At 41.2% G+C, this 20204-nt stretch overlaps 1 protein-coding gene across 1 annotated transcript in view; it reads left to right on the top strand.

Moving 5' to 3' along the window:
* LOC136857598 (pyrokinin-1 receptor-like) overlaps positions 1 to 20204 on the top strand; it is a 277658-nt gene that overhangs the window by 244521 nt on the left and 12933 nt on the right. The window contains exon 2 of the mRNA XM_068225112.1: positions 3673 to 3893. Coding sequence (XP_068081213.1) covers positions 3673 to 3893 — 221 coding nt within the window. The remainder of the gene's footprint in view (positions 1 to 3672; positions 3894 to 20204) is intronic.

The following is a 20204-nucleotide window of genomic DNA, read 5'->3' as shown; positions in this document are numbered from 1 at the left end:
ATGTGTAATGTTAAATATACACCTTAATTTATAAACAAAAATGCACATGAATTCTGAACAGCCATATGTCATAACTTATAACAGTAAATATTAATGCAGTATTTTTGTATTTAGACCTATTTATTTATTTATTTATTTATTTATTTATTTATTTATTTATTTATTTATTTATTTATTTATTTATTTATTTATTTATTTATTTATTTATTTATTTATTTATTTATTTATTTATTATGAAGAGATTTTGAGGAAACTCTGTTACGCTCAGGCACTTTTTAGCCAGAATCGTGGTGTAAGGGTACCCGTAGGCCCCAGGTTCGATTCCCAGCCAGGTCAGGGATATTGACCTCTATCTGAGGGCTAGTTATAGGTCCACTCAGCCTACGTGATTACAAATGAGTAGCTATCTGACCGTGAAGTAGCGGCTCTGGTCTAGAAAGCCAAGAATAACGGCCGAGAGGATTCGTCGTGCCGGCGACACGACACTTCGTAATCTCCAGGCCTTCGGGCTGATCAGCGGTCGCTTCGCAGGCCATGGCTCTTCGGGGCTGTTGGGCCATGTGGTTTGCTTTTGGTTTGGTGATGCTCCCAACAGTTGCCAGAACCGTAGCAGAAGTCGTGTAGGGATCCATAATAATCTGAACTACAGGAAAAGGGGACAGTTCTGAAACCGTTAATTTATTTAAGAACTGAGGTCTGTAGGTCAAAAAAACAACATACTGTATGTAAATGAGGTTTAACAACTTCAGCTCTGTGAGATTGTGGAGAAAATAAACTGTTGAGCTTAATTACTGCAGTTTTCTTGCACAAAACATAACGTGAGCTTTAAGACCTAATTTTAGCCAGCTCAAGTGTACTATAAATGTCTCTTTATGGGCCATCACTTACGTAAGTATTATATCCTGTTACGTACGTTCCACATGTTCCTGAGTATTATATATATATGTTCCTCCTAGCCTGAATTAATACAAAATAAAGAGTTTACTTCACTCCTGTCGGGCTCCTTCCCTGAGTGATCATCCCAGGACCCGGGATCCACTCCTGGCAAGGCTGAGGATTTTCATTTTTTACAATTGGCTTTACGTCGCACCGACAGAGGTAGGTCTTGTGGTGACGATGGGAGAGGAAAGGGCTAAGAGTGGGAAGGAAGCGGCCGTGACCTTTATTAAGGTACAGTCCCAGGATTTGCCTGGTGTAAACATGTGAAACCACGGAAAACGGTAGGGTTCGGATCCACTATCTCCCGAATGCAAGCCCACAGCTGCGCGCTAACTCGCTCGCTACTGAGGATTTTAGTCGCATCTAGTTCATTTCTCCGGTTCAGGATCCGGCTGTTTGTCTAAATACACTCCTTTTCTTTTGCATACAGCACATCAAACTACCAATCACTGCACATATTATAATATATATATTAAAAGAGTTTACTAAAAACAGCTTTGGAAAATCCGTCCGTCCGTTCTATTGGACCGATTTGCTTCATTTTTGTTTTATTCCCTCCGGAATTACCTACCGTTGAATCATGAGACACTAATAGGTCTCTAAGTTGAGTCAACTTTGAGTAATCATAAAATCAAAACATTCAACGATCACTCCGTTAATTGCAGGAGCAGGCTACCCTAACCCGCTATACATTCTGTACTTAGCAGGTTGCTAAGCGACTAACACTTTCGTTAATATTCTGATATTTATGATTTTCAATCTTAGTAATGTCATTGCATGCAGCCATGTTTGATTACTACCTGTCAAGTCAGATAGTAATACACTTCCTCTTATCACGGAAGAAAACTATTCCCTGCTAGATACTCTGATTCTCTAACCTTTCCCAGATTTCAAATACATTCAACAGATGGCAGAGCGTTCCTAATAACTTACGTGCAGCTAAAAGAAAAAAATATATACGTACAAACAGACCCCATCATGACATACGACTTAGACATTATCTGGGAACACCTATCGAAAGATAACCTAGGTACACTAGAAAGAATGAAGGCCATGTATCTTAAAAAGTTATCTGGTGGGGGTGATTATTGTTTTAAGAGGAAGTACAACTAGACAACCATTCTCTATATAACACTAATCAGAGGGAAAAATTGAAGGGATCCGACACTTCGAGAAATGAAGATATCGGTCAAAGAAAGACAAGGGCCACGAAGGGCGTGAAAATGAAAGACTCCCTAGCCCTCGCAAAACTAATAGCGTCAGGGTCGGAAAAGAACAAGAGTTGACCAAGAGAGGTCGGATAGGATAGATGAAAGTGAGGAGCCTGTCACAAGTAAGTGGAAGCAATGCTAGGACTCAGCTAAGGGCCCCGTGGTCTCCAACCCACGCTCCAAAGTTCAGAGCCCCTGGGGCCCCTTTTAGTAGCCTCTTACGACAGGCAGGGGATACCGTGGGTGTTATTCTAGCGCCCCCGCCCACAGGGGGATAAAAAGTTCTCTACCTGCCGAAAACGATCCTTCGAGACTAACCTATGAGCTCACAAGACAGCCGTTCTATATAGAAACACTGCGATTAAAAATGCCATTGCATTCTACGACAATACCAAGCTTTATATCAAGAAATGCATGATAAAAAAGCGAATTTTTACCACAGAGCATCATGCCGTCAGAATGGATGAATTCTGAATACGAACTGCGGCCTACCATAACGCGCTTCTTATTAAATATTCATAAAACCATTGAAAAGAGTAGTGAAAACAATATGACTAGGGCAGGCATATCAAACCGAGTTATCTGACCTACTTATAACGAATGCTGGTTCACTGTGTGTGACCGGATATTCTCATTTTACAGTGTCAGGCTGTATACGAAAAGAATATTTATCTAATGTATATCTAACCCTTAAAGGCGCAATTTATCACTTCATTCATTAGACTTTAATTTATTTTCTCCATTACACAGTATTAAGTATACGTTGTTTCAGGCAACCTCTAAATCGAGGAAGTGTTTCTATGTAATGAAGAATTTTTAACATACATTTATAAGAATGTACATATGTATTTTCCACCTGTTCAATACAGTAAAGTGTTACCACTTGAATTATATGGCCTGTCTAAACATTATAGGTCATTTAATTTAAGTGGTAACATTTTATTTTATCGAACAGGGGAACAATAACACAATATATATATATGCAAATTATTAAGTTTTTTAAAAATATTTGCGTCGTTACGGATCCGAAGATGTAATTTCAAAAGTATTACATTATTATCAGAAAAATATTCTTTATTGGCCTGTCAAAATAAATTTATCATGTAAAGGTGTACGTTCACTGTAGCCACTGTCACATTTCAGTCTTGGGGATGTCCTTGCTCACGAATTCTCTGAGGTAAACAACATTTTGATTGTTTTACATTAGTTGTTTAAAGTTTACACCACTCCAGCTGTTTAGCAAGAAAAATTCTAAAATAAAAGATTTTTCACTTTCTTTATTACAATTAGCGACACCTAGCGATTTGGTCTGCAAGGTAGAACTAATTGCACACTTGAACTCGTAAAAACAAACAAGTAAATTCTACTTTGCAGGTATGCAATGCTGTGCATTAGGGCTAAAGCGATCACATTTATCACTACCTGTTGTATGAACAATGCCTATTCTGACTTCTAGTTACGAATGTAAAAAATAAACAAAAAAATATTGAAATTGTTGGTCTGTGTTTGTGTCTGTTTTCAGTGGCTGTAGTGGTCGCTTTCTTCATCTGTTGGGCACCGTTCCACGCTCAGCGCCTTCTAGCAATCTACCTTGATCAGTCCGAGTCGAATAAGCCTAGCCCTGTGGTGGACACTCTCTACCACGTCCTCACCTACGTGTCCGGAGTGCTCTACTACTTGTCAACTACTGTCAACCCAGTCTTGTACCACATTATGTCACACAAGTTTCGTGAGGCGTTCAAGGTATGTAGCTAGTTAGTGTCATTAAGCTTTTGTAAAAAAAAGTCCGAGCCATAGTTAGTGCCTTGAATTTCATGCAGTAAAAGATAGTGGGTTCGAGCCACACCAGGCAAATGCCGGGGCTGTACCTTAATTAAGGCCACGGCCGCTTCCTTCCATTTCCTAGGCCTTTCCTATTCCGTCGTCGCCGTAAAACAAATCTGTGTCGGTGTGACGTAAAGCCAATAGAAAAAAAAGGAATATAAACGAGTATCAAGTACCTTCTTGACCGCACTACGATTCTGTAGGGAGAGTTGCAGGAGTCATCACGGATCGTATCGCAAATATCTATGCAAATGCCATAGCAAAACCGTCAAGAGGATAGCTAATACTCGTTTATATTCTAATTTGAAAATCCACAGCCTGTTTCCAGTCATTCGACCAGGTCAGGAATGGAATGGAATGTATTAAGCCCCATCTAGCGGCGAGGATAACAATTGTGTCGGCTGCCGAAGCCTGTCACACTCCTCTGGAGTAATGATTAATGACTGACAGATGAAACTGGAGAGTGTTGCTGGAATGAAAGATGATAAGGAAAACCGGAGTACCCGAAGAAAAACCTGTCTCGCCTCCGTTTTGTCCAGCATAAATCTCACATGGAATGACCGGAATTTGAACCACGGAACCCAGCGATGAGAGGCCGGTGCACTGCCACCCGAGCCGCGGAGGTTACTCGTTTATATTCTAACTTAGTGAATTAAATTCCTGGCTCCGGTTGTCAGAACATAGACTAGTATATGTACAGCCAATCATGACACTCTACACTAAGTGAATCTTTTTATCTAGAGGCTACCGTTGAAGCCTATATCAGCTCATATCTAATGGCCTCCCTCACCTTCAGCCCCACCCCCACATTCGTTTCTAAAGCTGACCTTCAACATTCTTCTGTAAAATTAAGTTTCAATGCCCTGTGTTATCTTTACCAAGTTTCTGAAACAGTCATTCGTGTTGCACTTCCATACAATGTCACGGCCAACACAACTGTCTTCAGAATCGTATTTCTAGTATTCGAACGAAATTTTCTTCTTCAGTAAATCTTACTTCGTTTGGACATTGCCATGGCGTGCCTTGTATCTTTATCAACCTCAACAACTTCCAGTGCACAAGTAAACACAGAACAGACTTGTATCTCTTTCAGCTCCACCAAGAATTCCTCACTTTTCCTCCTTCCGAGTTCTCAGAAACCTCAGAATATTAAAGAGAAAGGGTGAGAGGCAGATATTTGAAACTCGAGGTGAGTAAAGTTTAATTTGCTGGGTTGGCCCGCGTCCACGTCGCTTCGAGCGCATATCGGAAGACGTGGAGCCGGGAGATTTTAAACAGACTTCCAGATGGCAATGACCAGCAGTATGGTTCTGGTTGGCATAGCCCTGCCTAAATACTGATGCCAGTAGTCTTCATAAGGTGAGCTGCTGGAAGATTAAATTACCGAGCTGGAGACGTAAGTGCCGATAGGAGAGTATAACAACCGGGCGAGTTGGCCGTACGGTTAGGGGCGCGCAGCTGTGAGCTTGCATCTGGGAGATAGGTAGTAGGTTCGGACCCCACTGTTGGCAGCCCTGAAGATAGTTTTCCGTGGTTTCCCATTTTTACATCAGGCAAATGCTGGGGCTGTACCTTAATTAAGGCCACGGCCGCTTCCTTCCCACTAATAGGCCATTTCTGTCCCATCGTCGCCATAAGACCTACCTGTGTCGGTCTTTGCGTCGTAAAACAAACTGTAAAAAAAAACGTACAACAACATTGCACAAAAGATTTGCATGGTTTTTCCCTGCAACCTAAAACGTCTTTTGCCAAACTTCCCCTTCTATATTTGATATTCTGTAATTTAATTGTTTGTAAAGAATGTTACTTCATTCTTCAGCAGGCAAATTTGGAAGGAGATTACTATCCGGTCTGACAGTAAGTTATTACTCATCCAGGCTCTTCCCGATTTGCTATACATGACAAATTATATCTCTTTGCATAAGATAGCCAACGGCCGTAGCCGTGTTGAAACACCGGATCCCGTGAGATCTCCGAAGTTAAGCAACATTGGGCGTGGTCAGGAGTTGGGTGGGTTGCCACGCGCTGTTGGTGGGGAGGGTAAGGGAATGGAGGAGCGGAAAGGAACTGGCCACCCTACCGCACGTAAACTCCAGCTCAGGAACACCTCTGCGGAGGTTCCGACCTGCCTTCGGGCAGAATAACCCTTACCTTACCTTGCATAAGATAACATTACATTTTGTAAATTATCTTGTAATTATCTTTCGCTTTCTTCTGAAAATGGTGTGATTTTATTTTTTATTTTTTATTTTCAAATAATGAATTATCCATTTTCCATCCTTACTGACAGTGAAGCAAAAACTGGCCACCGCACACCCTTGCTACGCTCTTTGCTTATGTCATTTCAGGTTAAACGTAGGTGGGCTTGTTTATCTATCATACCCAAACATCGCCACATAATTACAGAAAGTGTTCATTTATCATGGCACACGATTAGCTTTTCCATACTCCTGCTCTAGAAATCTACATCTTCATCTTTGGCCAAATTGTCACTCACAAATCTTTAAATCCACTGATATCACATTTCTGTTTGTTCATGATGAGTAAAGAAATTGTTGCTGATGTCACGTGTTCTTCAGGGCCTTTGTGGTTACATGTGACATTATCGTGCAGTAACGCACATATCAGATAGTAAATCCAAGAACATTCTCAATCAAAATAAAAGGACAATATGCACTTCTTTAATTCTTTGTTATCTTTCTACAACCTTAGCTATTCAGTTCCTTTGTATTAACCCCACATGGATATAGATTATTATTATTATTATTATTATTATTATTATTATTATTATTATTATTCATACACACAATTTTCTATTTCAAATTAGCCCTGATGCCTCATTTAGTTCCACCCTTCTTATAATACGATCATTTAAAACTGAGTCTATTATTGTCGCCTTGGTCTCCCTACAGTTTTCTTACTCTCCATGACTGAATCCGTTATTCTCCTAGGCACTTCACATGACCTCGCTAACCGAGCCAATTTATGAGTACAACTTAATCCATTGTGGTTATTCCCACCCTTTATCTCTTCAATCAGGGTAACCTCCTGTAATCATCGGATGAGTGGCCGTGCGGTTAGGGGCCCGCAGCTGTGAGCTTGCAACCGGGAGATAGTGGGTTGGAGCCCCACTGTCGACAGCCCTGAAGATGTTTTTCTGTGGTTTCCCATTTTCACACCAGGCGAATTACCTTAATTAAGGCCACGGTCACTTCCTTCTCAAACCAAACCCGTCCTTATCCCATCAACACCATAAAACTTGTCTGTATTGGTGCATCATAAAGTAAATAACAAACAAAAACTTATGATTAAGACATCCTGAGTCCACCCGACTTTCACTCCCATACATAAAAATTGATCTGAATACAGACCTATGTAAAGACAGTTTCGGCCGAGTACTCACTTCTGTCTTACAGAATACCATAGATCACTCTGCGAGCTCAAAGTATTAGGTTTTCTGCACTTTGATTCAATTTGACTTTGTATACTGTCATTCTGAGAGAATACACATCATAAATACTTGAAATGATCTACCTGTTCCAGTTTTGTATTCCCGACCTGGGATTCAGGCCTCTTAGGTTTCTTCCCAACGGTCATCACTTAAGTCCTTGAAATGATAATTTGCATATCATACTTCCTGCATCTCTCCAGCTCCAAGGTATTATGTATTTATTTATTTATTTATTTATTTATTTATTTATTTATTTATTTATTTATTTATTTATTTATTTATTTATTTATTTATTTATTTATTAGAAAGTCAGTTATATATGTAGTTTGTATTTATTTATTCATTTCTTTATTTTTAGTTAGTTATTTATTTTGTTTGTTATTTAGTTATTTATTCATGTATACGTGAGTATCAATGTACAGTATAAGAGGATTATATTTCACGGTTTAATGGGTGTTAAAGTTCCGATCTCAGTACTGTGCAAATTGCTAACATTTATCGTTTTTCGAATTGTCCAGTACAACCAATTCATACATCTTCCGACAGTCTATCGATTTCTCTGTAGAGTCTGCCACATATCAGATGTTAATGTGACTGCGAGCTGATATACGAACAGTATCGTCCAATAAATTTATGCTGGCTATTTACCGTTAACAGCTCTTGTATATAGATGAGACAATAAAATCTCGCGTCCAGTATATATAGTTTAAACTGCAAGAGTGAGGAAACTGCAAGAGTGGGGGTTCATGACTCGCCCTCAGCTACAAGCAGGTCTACAAATTCAACTTCTCACCAGTAATATGTCTTATCATTATCCTTCTTGGGAAGAACGAACACGGTTGTTTCAGTTGCTGTTAACGATTTTCTGTACAAAGTTAGCTGGACTTCGAATATTTCATGTACAGTATAAGGTGGAAGCAACCGCTAATACAAACAGATAAGAATAATGGTAGGATTATTTTTATTTAGGACCTAAAAAGGCCAAATTAAGAATAAAATCTGCCCAGTAGTAACACGTGGTCAGTGGGATCTCTCTCTCTCTCTCTCAGCAAATGCGACCAAGTTCACTGCTTTTCATAACGGATATTTCCTCAGTTGTATTTGTGATACACAGTGAACCCCGTTTCAGCTCTCAAATAAATGTTGCTGAAGTCTTTATGCGAGTCGGGTATCGAACTCGGGGTCTGCGAGGTAAAAAGCAAAGACATAATCCCTAAAGTAAAGGTAAGAGGATGGTTTATCAAACAGTAGTCATATGCTCACCTTCATCTATCGAATTATCCTGCTCCGTGACTGACTGATCAGCATCTTGATCTTCGGTCATTGGGGTCCCGGGTTCGATTCTTAGCAGGGTCATGGAATTTCAGGGTTAAATTACTGTCAAACTCACCACTAATTCGCTCTATCTTACAGTCTAATAGCTTAATGGAATTTTATTCTTGATCGGTTAATTCCCTTAGTTCGGGGTCTGGGTGTTTTTGATATCCTCAATATTCCTCATACCACACACTACCTTCCACTCATTAAGACACAGTTAACTGTACACGGCAGACGCCGCCCACCCCCTTCTCAGGTTCTGCCGTACACGGGTTTCATCAAGCTACTAACATTTAAACGGAATTATTATTATTATTATTATTATTATTATTATTATTATTATTATTATTATTATTATTCCATCTAATTCATTTTCAACTTAATCTTTATCTCCTCATTACGACTACCCTCCTGCCATTGCTCCAACCTTCTTGCACCAGCAATCATTTCTCGCTAATCTCAAGGCTGCTACTTCCAACTTATGAATAGGATGTCGTAAGTCCACCCAGATTTCACTTCCGTACAGCGAAGTTGGCCTGGAAACGAAGCGATGTGAATTAATATAATTTCTTTGGAAAGCTCACTTTTCTATTATAATAATAATAATAATAATAATAATAATAATAATAATAATAATAATAATAATAATAATAATAATAATAATAAATGCTTACTTGGTCATCTGTATAATTTTTTCAGTTTCTTGACATAGAACCCTAAATGAACGACTTGCCAAGATCACCTTTTCCTGTTATCACGTAACGTGTCATCAAATCATTTTGTGTGACAACACGTACACAAAACAGATAAACGGTGCAACGCACGTTTATCGTAACAGCCACTCTTTTCCTGTACATAATACACTTAGCAAGCTCGTGAAAAATTCCATTCCTCAATCCTTTAAATAAGGCAAAACTATAAGAAAAAACGTTATTCTTCTTCTTTTCCTGCCGCTTTTTCCCACACCTGTGGGGTCGCGGGTGCGAAGTGCGTCGCACATGTGGATTTGGCCCTGTTTTACGGCCGGATGCCCTTCCTGACGCCAACCCTCTATGGAGGGATGTAAGCACTATTGCATGTTTCTGTGGTGGTTGGTAGTGTAGTGTGTTGTCTGAATATGATGAGGAGAGTGTTGGGACGGACATATACACCCAGTCCCCGAGCCAGAATAATTAATCATAAGCGATTAAAATCCCCGACCCGGCCGGGAATCGAACCCGGGACCCTCTGAACCGAAGGCCAGTACGCTGACCATTCAGCCAACGAGTCGGACAAGAAAAAAACCATTAGAAGCAGTAAATAGACTACCATAATTCACTACTGCTTATTCTCAGTATACAGGTCCACATTCAGCAAGAATTGAAAACCCACAGCCCGTTTTCCAGTCTCTGACCGGGTCAGGGATGTAATGCATGAAACAGATATAAGCTATTAGTACAATGGGCTCGCTACTCCCAAGATGATTGTTATGACTGATAAATGCTATGGAAAGATAATGGAGAGTATTGCTGGAATGAAAGATGACAGGGAAAACCGAAGTACCCGGAGAAAAACCTGTCCCGCTTCCGCTTTGTCCAGCAGAAATCTCACATGGAGTGACCGGGATTTGAACCACGGTACCCAGGGATGAGAGGCCGGCGCACTGCAGTCTTTCAGCAAGAATTAACTTGTACAAAACTTTAAGTGGAATATTGCGCAAGTAATGAATATCTGAAGTAGTGACCTCGTGAATTATATCCTGAAGGACCTCCATAATTCAAAGTAGTTCTGTCTTCCTTCCTTAGTCCTGTTTTTCTTGTGTTTTTGAGGTCTGCATTTCAGAGAGCTGCCACTATCACTCTTAACTTCATTGTGGATTGCCAACAGAGTATCAAATTTCTCACATTCCAAACATACCTTTAAATACAAAATTATGCCTACAACAAGACTGTCATTTCTACAACAATATTGTTAATAATGTTATTTGTTTTACGTCCTACTAACTACTCTTTTACGGTTTTCGGAGACGCCACGCTGCCGGAATTTTGTCCCGCAGGAGTTCTTTTACGTGCCAGTAAATCTACCGACACTAGGCTGACGTATTTGAGCACCTACCGGACTGAGCCAGGATCGAACCTGCCAAGAACAATATTGTTAATACAGTAATGTTTTAGATAGCCAAAAAAATACCTCAGTCAGAGACCAAAAACACACATTATAGTCGTCCGCTACGGTTGGACATTCGTATTTTATGAATAGGTCGTGCCATTTTGACGAAGAGCACTCAACGGTTTGGTTTTAAGACCGCAGGGCCTCTCAAACGCCCAAAATCTCACGCGTGCAAATGGAGGCACAAGAGCTCCGTGCACTGTACATCGCTCCCGCTCGGCACGGCTCGGACCAACGCTTCGTCTCTGGGCTACTCGGCTAAGCTCGGCTCAACTCGTCTCAACTCGGCTCGGATTTGGAACGCTACGGAGCAAGTGAGGAAAAGAGAGACAAGGAGAGCGAGCGAGACAGGCGTGGGGAAAAAGAGAGACAGCGCTATTGCTCCAAATCGAGCGGGGTCTGCACTCTGGTCAACCAAGCGCAGTCATCTTTTGCACCGTGCACAGTGCTTGCACCAAGCGCATGCACCCTGAGAGGCCCTGCATTATAGTAACATGTCGTATGAGTATTACTTAGTAAGGCACAAAATTAATTTTTGATATCATGCCTTTGCTGGCAGGACCTAGTGTTTACAGTGCACTACGTCTTCTGGTATGGGCTAGAGCAATCTTGTTACTTTCATTGATCTGTCTCAGCTTTATCCTTGGCTTTGACAAAATGAAAGTGACTGAGGTATGAGTGATGCTAGTAATGCCATTCCTTCTGCAGCCAGTCCCTGCTATGAATGGTGTGAAAATATCGCTCTTAGGGTAGGTTGTTGCATGCATTTCAGTGGCTTGGCAGACTGATATGTAATAGCAACTTCTGGCTCGGTGAGGAAAGCAACGGGAAACTACCTCACTCCTCATTTCCCTAGTACGCCTCTTCAGTGATGCCTAGGCTATCTATGACAGCTGATGGCGGAGCTGTTGAGGATCCAACCAGCCTTCGGGCTGAGGACTAAACATACACATACATAAACCGATCATTGAGGGTAATTTCAGCTGCAGTTCTATCCGGTAAGCTTCAGACTTTCCTCGTTATATTCTATGCATCACGGACTGCTGATTTTATTGAACAGTGCGGTTGAGTAGTCAGCACAGTGAATGCCACCACAGTTAGTGCCAATTTACTCGACAGATCTACTGACATTTCGAAGTCAGATAGAAAGTCCTAGAGATAGTGGATAACACAGTTGTTATCCAACCAGCAAGGTGAATACGCATTAACATTATTTCTGACAGTTCAGAATTAAGATTACTGACGTGTGATGCCCCATCTCATCGCTTCTCAATACAGTACAAGTCCGATAGTCCGGCACGTTCGGGACCGGCCCGGTGCCGGATTACCGAAAATGCCGGACCATCGGGCGGTACCTCTCACTACGATGTAGGTTAAGGCGTACAGCGAAAACAGCTGCAACACGGCGTTTTGCAGTAAAATGTTGATCAGCAGAATCATTAGTTCAATAACTTTAGCTCAAAATTAGGACATCACCAACTTTTCATTCAACACATTCAGTTTACAATATTTTAGTGTAACTTTTAAAAATCTCGAATATCTTGGCGTAAAAGTTATTTCTGATGATATGTAAATCAATAAGTTCAGTGGCATTGTAATTAGTATTGCACTCAGCGAAAGTCATGAATTTATTTAGGGACTCTGCGGCTAGATCGCAAGAAAAAATACTGTAGCGAAAAGGGCTCGCTATCAAAACAATGAACTGAACCTGTGTGTGGTGACAGTCAACAAAGCCGATTGTGTCTAACAATAGCAGACGCGTAGTGGATACTTCAGGGTGGTTTCGAACCGTGCCGTGCGCTTTAACTGTCACAAATGTAAAAAAAAAAAATCCTGGAATAGTGCCGGACCATCGGGCGTTCCGGACTGTTGGAGGCCGGACTAATGGAATTCTACTGTGTATAAATGAGGGCACTTAACTATTTTGTTTTTTCTGCCCTTAGATATTCTTCAGTGATTATGACAACAGTGCATTTTACATTTCAAAACCACCGGCGTGGCCACACATGAAAAAAGAAAGATCTCACTATGTGTCCCATGTTTTAAAGCATCTACTGGTACATATATCTCACTTTCGTTTGGTTTTCCTGTTTTGCTCTTTTATTATTTTCTTGGTCAATATTTCAGTAGTCTTGTCCTTAACATAAATGTATATAAAACGTTACCGAGCTCGGTAGCTGCAGTCACTTAAGTGCGTGGGTTCGAACCCCACTGTCGGTCGCCCTGACGATAGTTTTTGGTGGTTTCCCATGTTTACACCAGGTAAATACTGGGGCTGTAACTTAAACAAGGACACTTCCTTCTCACCCCTAGCCCTTTCCTATTCCATCGTCGCCATAAGACCTATCTGTGTCGGTACGATGTAAAGCAACTTGTAAAAAAAGAAACACGTTAAGACTCATAAGAATTGAAAATACAGTACTTTGCTAAGTTGGTCCTCTCCTACTGTCAGGCGTAGAGGTTATACCGAAGGCCTTCGAATTTACACGGTCCCTGAACAGAATTCTTGTCTTATTCATATCACGTCCTCTTCATCTTGGTGCTTTCTCTACATATTCCTTATGCGTTTGTCTTGGTCTTCTAATCAGCCCCCTTCTGGTCTAGAGTACCACATCTTCTTAAGAATCTTCCTGCATTCGATGCACGCGTCCAAACCACGTCAGCTGTAAAGATTCTATCTAATGTTGTGGAGGATGAATTTTTAACCCCATTCTCACAGTCCTATTTTTCAGTTTATATCTTTTAGTCCCCCTCCAAGATTAGTTGCGGTTTTAATAAAAGGTTAACGTCGCTAACTATAACATTTCCGTTTTGCTCATGAAGTCCCTTCAAGGAATGATGCTGTCTCCCTGCGCTGCAAATCTGTTACCGTATTAATCTATTAATGGGTTCTTCCATCCTTCATGATGAAGGCCCCCGCATACTCAAATAAAAGACGTTATTAAACGTGTTTTTTTTTTCAGGTCTTAAGTCTTATTTTTCTACTGCATTGTATTGTACTACGTGGTTATGGCCTTCGGTTCAGAGGGGCTCGGATTTCGTTCCAGCTGGACAGGGAATGTTATTCGCATCTGGCTAATTCCTCTGACTTGAGGTCTGTGAGTCTGTGTTGGTCGTAATACTGTACATATCTCCATTTACACACAATAAATCAAACTACGACTACCAAGGAGTTATCTCTCAACACATGACAGGTGTCAGGAAAGGAATCCGGCCGTAAAACTAGGTTTAACCCACTTTTGGAGATGACCACGAGTAAATTAGAAAATGGGAAGGAGAGGAAGGGAATTTTTTTTTTTTTTTTTTTTTTACAAGTTGATTTACACAGTTAGCCCTTATGACGACGATGGGACAAGAAAGGGCTTGGGAAGGAAGTGACCGTGGCCTTAATTACAGTCCCAGCATTTGCTTGGTGTGAAAATGGGGAAACCACGGAAAACTATCTTCAGGGCTGCCGATAGTGGGGTTCGAACCCACAATCTCCCAGATTCGAGCTCAGAGCTGCGCGCCCCTAACCGCACGGCCAACTCGCCCGATGACTTTACTTTTATCTCGGATGATGTGTATAATTCCGGTTACCCCAGAAATACCAGGCATAGGCTAAAAAAATGATTCAAATCCTGGGCTAACCTACGATTTTTCTGTATTCTAACGTTTTAGAGTCTTCAAATAATATTACAAAATTTTCACTTTCAGTTTTGTCTGTCTGTCTGTCTGTCTGTCTGTCTGTCTGTCCGTCTGTCTGTCTGTCTGTCTGTCTGTCTGTCTGTCTGTCTGTCTGTCTGTCTGTCTGTCTGTCTGTCTGTCTGTCTGTCTGTCTAAGTACTGTAGCACGTCAAATCTATTGGCGTGATTGGCATTTAAGTTGAATTTGAATATGAGGCAAGCTAAAGAGAGAACTAGGATGGAACTTATTACAGTTGTCCTACGCAGAAGAGTAATTTAAAGTGTGTTATACCCATATTACCACAAAGTTTAATTTATTGTAAAAATTTATTTATAACATAAGTATAGGAAAAATATGTTGAGCACTGTTGTATAGCTCATTTTTAGTCAAAAATAACCATTTGTGATATATATGCGCAAAATCGTTTCTGATATTGTTCTCATTGTAAAACACGACGACACACAAGAATGAAAATATGGTAAGTCAGATTTTTTCTGAAACAGTAATATCTGGACGAAAATGTGAAAACCTTCTTTCCAAGCCTCTCAATGATGAAAAAGGAAAACAGATTTAAACTGCCCTCCACCGATTAGTTCGTAAACGACATATATCTGAGTTGACAGGGTTTAGTGTGCAGTACACTAGGGTCTCTAAAAATGTATTTACGTATAGGTCTGATGAAAACCTAGTAAGGTTCGAACCCCACTGTTGGCAGCCCTGAAAATGGTTTTCCGTGGTTTCCCATTTTCACACTAGGCAAATGCTTCATTAAGGCCATGGCCGTTTCCTTCCCACTCCTAGCCCTTTCCTGTCTCATCGTCGCCATAAGACCTATGACGTAAAGCAACTAGCAAAAAAAAAAAACTAGTAACTCACAACCATGAACGTATGGAAATATCTTATGTCCAGTAATAGAAGTATTAAGCAAACATTTTGTAAGTTGTCAACACATGCATGTTTCTAAGATGTTGTGCGACATAATTACCAAAAGAACTACCAAGAGAGACTTTTTAACTCTAAAGAAAAGCAGTTCTTTGCTTCTCCTGAAAAGTTAGTTAAATCGGGCCTACAAGGTTTTCATACTTAGGTGTCGACAAAGAACGTAAACGTACATCTTCGTCATAGACTGTTATGCCTTTCAGTGTTCAGTCTACAAGCGTCTGTGAATTGACTACGCGCCTTCACAGTTCTCTATTTCTCTATTTAAACTCATTTAGTTTCAACCTAGTAGTAGTAGTAGTAGTAGTAGTAGTAAATTAAGGGCCACCAGAGCTTGAATCTTTAAATCATTAAGAAATGGGTCTAGTTTCGACCTCCTTCAGTTACTCCAATACCGTATACTTTAATAATGTGACTGTATTGGGTGTAGTTTTCTCCCGCAATATTCGACACGTCCGCCTCTGTGGTGTAGTGGTTAGTGTGATTAGCAGCCACACCCGGAGGCCCGGGTTCGATTCTCGGTTCTGCCACGAAATTTGAAAAGTGGTACGAAGGCTGAAACGTGATCCACTCAGCCTCGGAAGGTCAAATGAGTAGAGGTGGGTTCGATTGCCACCTCACCATCCTGGAAGTAGTTTTCCGTGGTTTCCCACTTCTCCTCCAGGCAAATGCCGGGATGGTACCTAACTTAAGGCTACGACCGCTTCCTTCCCTCTTCCTTGTCTATCCCTTCCAATCTTCCCATCCCCCCGCAAGGCCCCTGTTCAGCATAGCAGGTGAGGCCACCTGGGCGAGATACTGGTAATCTTCCCCAGTTGTATCCCGACCCAATGTCACACGCTCCAGCACACTGCCCTTGAGGCGGTAGAGGTGGGATCCCTCGCTGAGTCCGAGGGAAAAGCCAACCCTGGAGGGTAAGCAGATTAAGAAAGAAAGTATTCGACACTCTCCAGGAAAATGCTGGATAGGTGCAGAATCTTCGCATCGTTTCTTGGCAGAAGCCAAATTGGTAGCTTCCATTGCAGTCTCACTCTCATTTTTGGGTGTGACAGAATGGAAGCTGCTGAGGCATGGGTCGTACTGAGTAATGACATTTGGAACGCGTCTGGGTGTTGTGAAAGGCGGGTCGTGCTGCAATAACACTTTCTGGTCCATTTAAATGGACTTGGGAGAAATTTATATTTTATATATAAACTACCTGATGTACCCGTGCTTCACTACGGAATTATACACTGTATACAGAATTCTAGGTGAAGTAGTGTACACGTTGTGAGTAAGTCTAACGCATAGCTCTTAGCGTTACCCCAGAAACACGACGGAGAATTCGCCGTACGACGTTTCTCATGTGAAAACCGGATTAGGGAATTTTCATCGCAATGGCAGGCCATCTTCCCTACCACCAGGCACAACCGAGTTGGAAAGTTTTCATTAGGATGACAAGCCCTCTTGCCTACTGCCAGTCACAATCGAGTAGGGCAGTTTTCTTTATAATGGCAGACACTCATTCTATATTATAAGCCGGCCCCGTGGTTTAGGGGTAGCGTGCCTGCCTCTTACCCGGAGGCCCCGGGTTCGACTCCCGGCCAGATCAGGGATTTTTACCTGGACCTCAGGGCTGGTTCGAGGTCCAATCAGCCTACGTGATTAGAATTGAGGAGCTATCTGACGGTGAGATGGCGGCCCCGGTCTAGAAAGCGAAGAATAACGGCTGAGAGGAATCGTCGTGCTGACCACACGACACCTCGTAATCTGCAGGCCTTTGGGCTGAGCAGCGGTCGCTTGGTAGGCCAAGGCTCTTCAAGGGCCGCAGTGCCATGGGGTTTGGGTTTGGTTTGGTATATTATATTATATTATATTATATTATATTATATTATATTATATTATATTATATTATATTATATTATATTATATTATATTACTGGAGTAGGCTATCGTGCAGTGAATCTCCATGCCGTGATGGCTGACCAGCTGTGTTTCTGTTTTTGGTTCGTGGTTTGTTTAATCTATTGAAGTTCCTTGTCAATCAAAGACATTCAGAATAAGATAGACTTACACTCGGCGCTAGTGTACTCTCCTTAAATAGAAGCCTACTGCCAGTCACAATCGAGTAGGGCAGTTTTCTTTATAATGGCAGACACTCATTCTATATTATAATCCGGCCCCGTGGTGTAGGGGTAGCGTGCCTGCCTCTTACCCGGAGGCCCCGGGTTCGACTCCCGGCCAGGTCAGTTGTGTATGGTTTGTACTTTATTACTGTCCGACTCGTTGGCTGAATGGTCAGCGTACTGGCCTTCGGTTCAGAGGGTCACGGGTTCGATTCCCGGCCGGGTCGGGGATTTTAACCTTTATTGGTTAATTCCAATGGCCCGGGGGCTGGGTGTTTGTGCTGTCCCCAACATCCCTGCAACTCACACACCACACATAACACTATCCTCAACCACAATAACACGCAGTTAACACATGGCAGATGCCGCCCACCCTCATCGGAGGGTCTGCCTTACAAGGGCTGCACTCGGCTAGAAATAGCCACACGAAATTAATTAAACTTTATTACTGCAAAAAGTAAAGAAAAACCAGGTGGTTAGTGGGCGCCGCTATTTTGTGGCTTATTTTATTCGACCAGTCCTCATAAATATGCGCCAAAACAGAAACATTATTTTGTAAGAAATTATTAGATACGAACAAAAATCGACCAAAAAATGTGCAAGTCGAATTTCTGTTGCGCTCCGTTGCTCAATAGGACGAACCGTTTAAGTAGCGTATTTTAGGTATATTTTCCCATGAATTGCTTCGCATGTTCTTCCGCGACATGGCCCACTTAAAAGATAGCTCGATAGTACGTAGGCTCTGTGTTAACCAAAGCTATAAGCTGGTCAAATTGGAGATCCAGCAGTCAAGTAGTTTTTACGTAAATAAACACAGACTGGCAAACATACAAACTTTGAGATTTATTATTGCTGCTACCTTCTTCATTAAATCACGGTTCTCAGGGAACCCTTTTGGTATTCCGGGATGATTCATAACTTGTGTTGCCCAGACATACATTATCCTTCAAATGGTGAAAGGAATTTCGATATAGGCCCGGTAGCTTCTAAAATTACCTATTCCATATAAACAAACTCGCAGCCTCTCTTTACCGTATATATTAGTATAGATAGATACCGTATAGATTTATTCATTTTTTCAATTCGCTTTATGTCCCAGCGCATAGATAGGTCTTATGGCGACGATATAGGTTCATTATTAGAGTTACGATGAAAATTCATATAAACTTTGTTCTGGCAAATCTAATTTTAAGTATACTGCTCTGCTCCAATGTTTAATAGGACTAACCGTTCATGCAGCTTATTCACGTTTTAAGTAACCCAGGCGTAGTATTTTCCTCTGACTTGCTTCACATTTTATTTCGCTACATGGCCCGCTCAAGAGAGTGTGATAATAAAGCACAGAAAAACATATTTGTCTGGAATACTGTTATAATTACGAAGGGAATGCTTAGAAACTGTTTAATAGGAAATTTTAAGTGCACTCGCTGACTCCATTATTCAATAGGACTAACACTTTAAGCAGGTTATTCATTTTTAAGGGTCCTAGGCGTACACTTTCCTATGACTTGCTTTACATTTTATTTCCCTGTAATAATGAGTACACTATATCTTATCCAAAGGATCCAGTTGTATGCTTGCCAAATTTTAGCACGATCTGTCAAATAGTTTTTACTTGAAAGAAACCAAGAAAAAGAGACCAAAGATAAAGTGTGCTCCGGAAAACAGCAAAGCATGTTTTTCTCGAAAACTATTAGAGATACGAAAAAAATTCATATAAACATTTTCTGGGAAATCGAATTTCAGGTACGCATGGTGCGCTTTATTATTCAATAGAACTAACCGTTTAGGCAGCGTATTCAGTTTTAATGGTTCCGAGTGTACTCTTTCCTCTGGCTTGCTTCACATTTTCTTTCGCTACATGACCCACTTAAAAGATAGCCTGATATGAAGTAGCCTATGTTTTAACCAAATATATCAGTTATGAGCTGTCCGGCTCCATGGCTAAATGGTTAGAGTGCTGGCCTTTGGCCACAGGGGTCCCGGGTTCGATTCCCGGTAGGGTCGGGAATTTTAAACATAATTGGTTAATTCCTCTGGCACGGGGACTGGGCGTATGTGTCGTCTTCATCATCATTTCATCCTCATCACGACGCGCAGGTCGCCTACGGGTGACAAATCAAAAGACCTGCACCTGGCGAGCCGAAGTCCTCGGACACATCCCAGCACTAAAAGCCATACGCCATTTCATTTCAGTTATGAGCTTACCAAATTGGAGATCCAGCAGTCAAGTAGATTTTACGTGAAGAAACAGACAGTTAAATATAAAAACTTCGAGATTTATTATTGCTGCCAATTTTCTCCTTAAATCAAGGTTCTCACAAGAACCCTTCGATATTCCAGGATGATACATAGCCTATGTTACCCGGAATGATATTCTCTTTCAAACGGTGAAAGAAATTTCAAAATCGGTCGGGTAGTTTCTGAGATTTCCCGTTACATAGCCACAAACTCACAGTCTCTCTATATACAGTATTAGTATAGATAAACTATACACATTCCTGTTCAGCAAGGGTTCTTCTAAACGTCAGTTATAATCATGGCCATTTTTGTCACCTAGATCCCCTTAACACGCTGTACGTACTTCCTAACTTGGTGACTAG

Source organism: Anabrus simplex, chromosome 1, assembly GCF_040414725.1.
Source record: "Anabrus simplex isolate iqAnaSimp1 chromosome 1, ASM4041472v1, whole genome shotgun sequence".
Lineage (NCBI taxonomy): Eukaryota > Metazoa > Arthropoda > Insecta > Orthoptera > Tettigoniidae > Anabrus > Anabrus simplex.
Note: the sequence above shows the minus strand (reverse complement) of the source record. Positions and strands in the feature narration are given on the sequence as shown.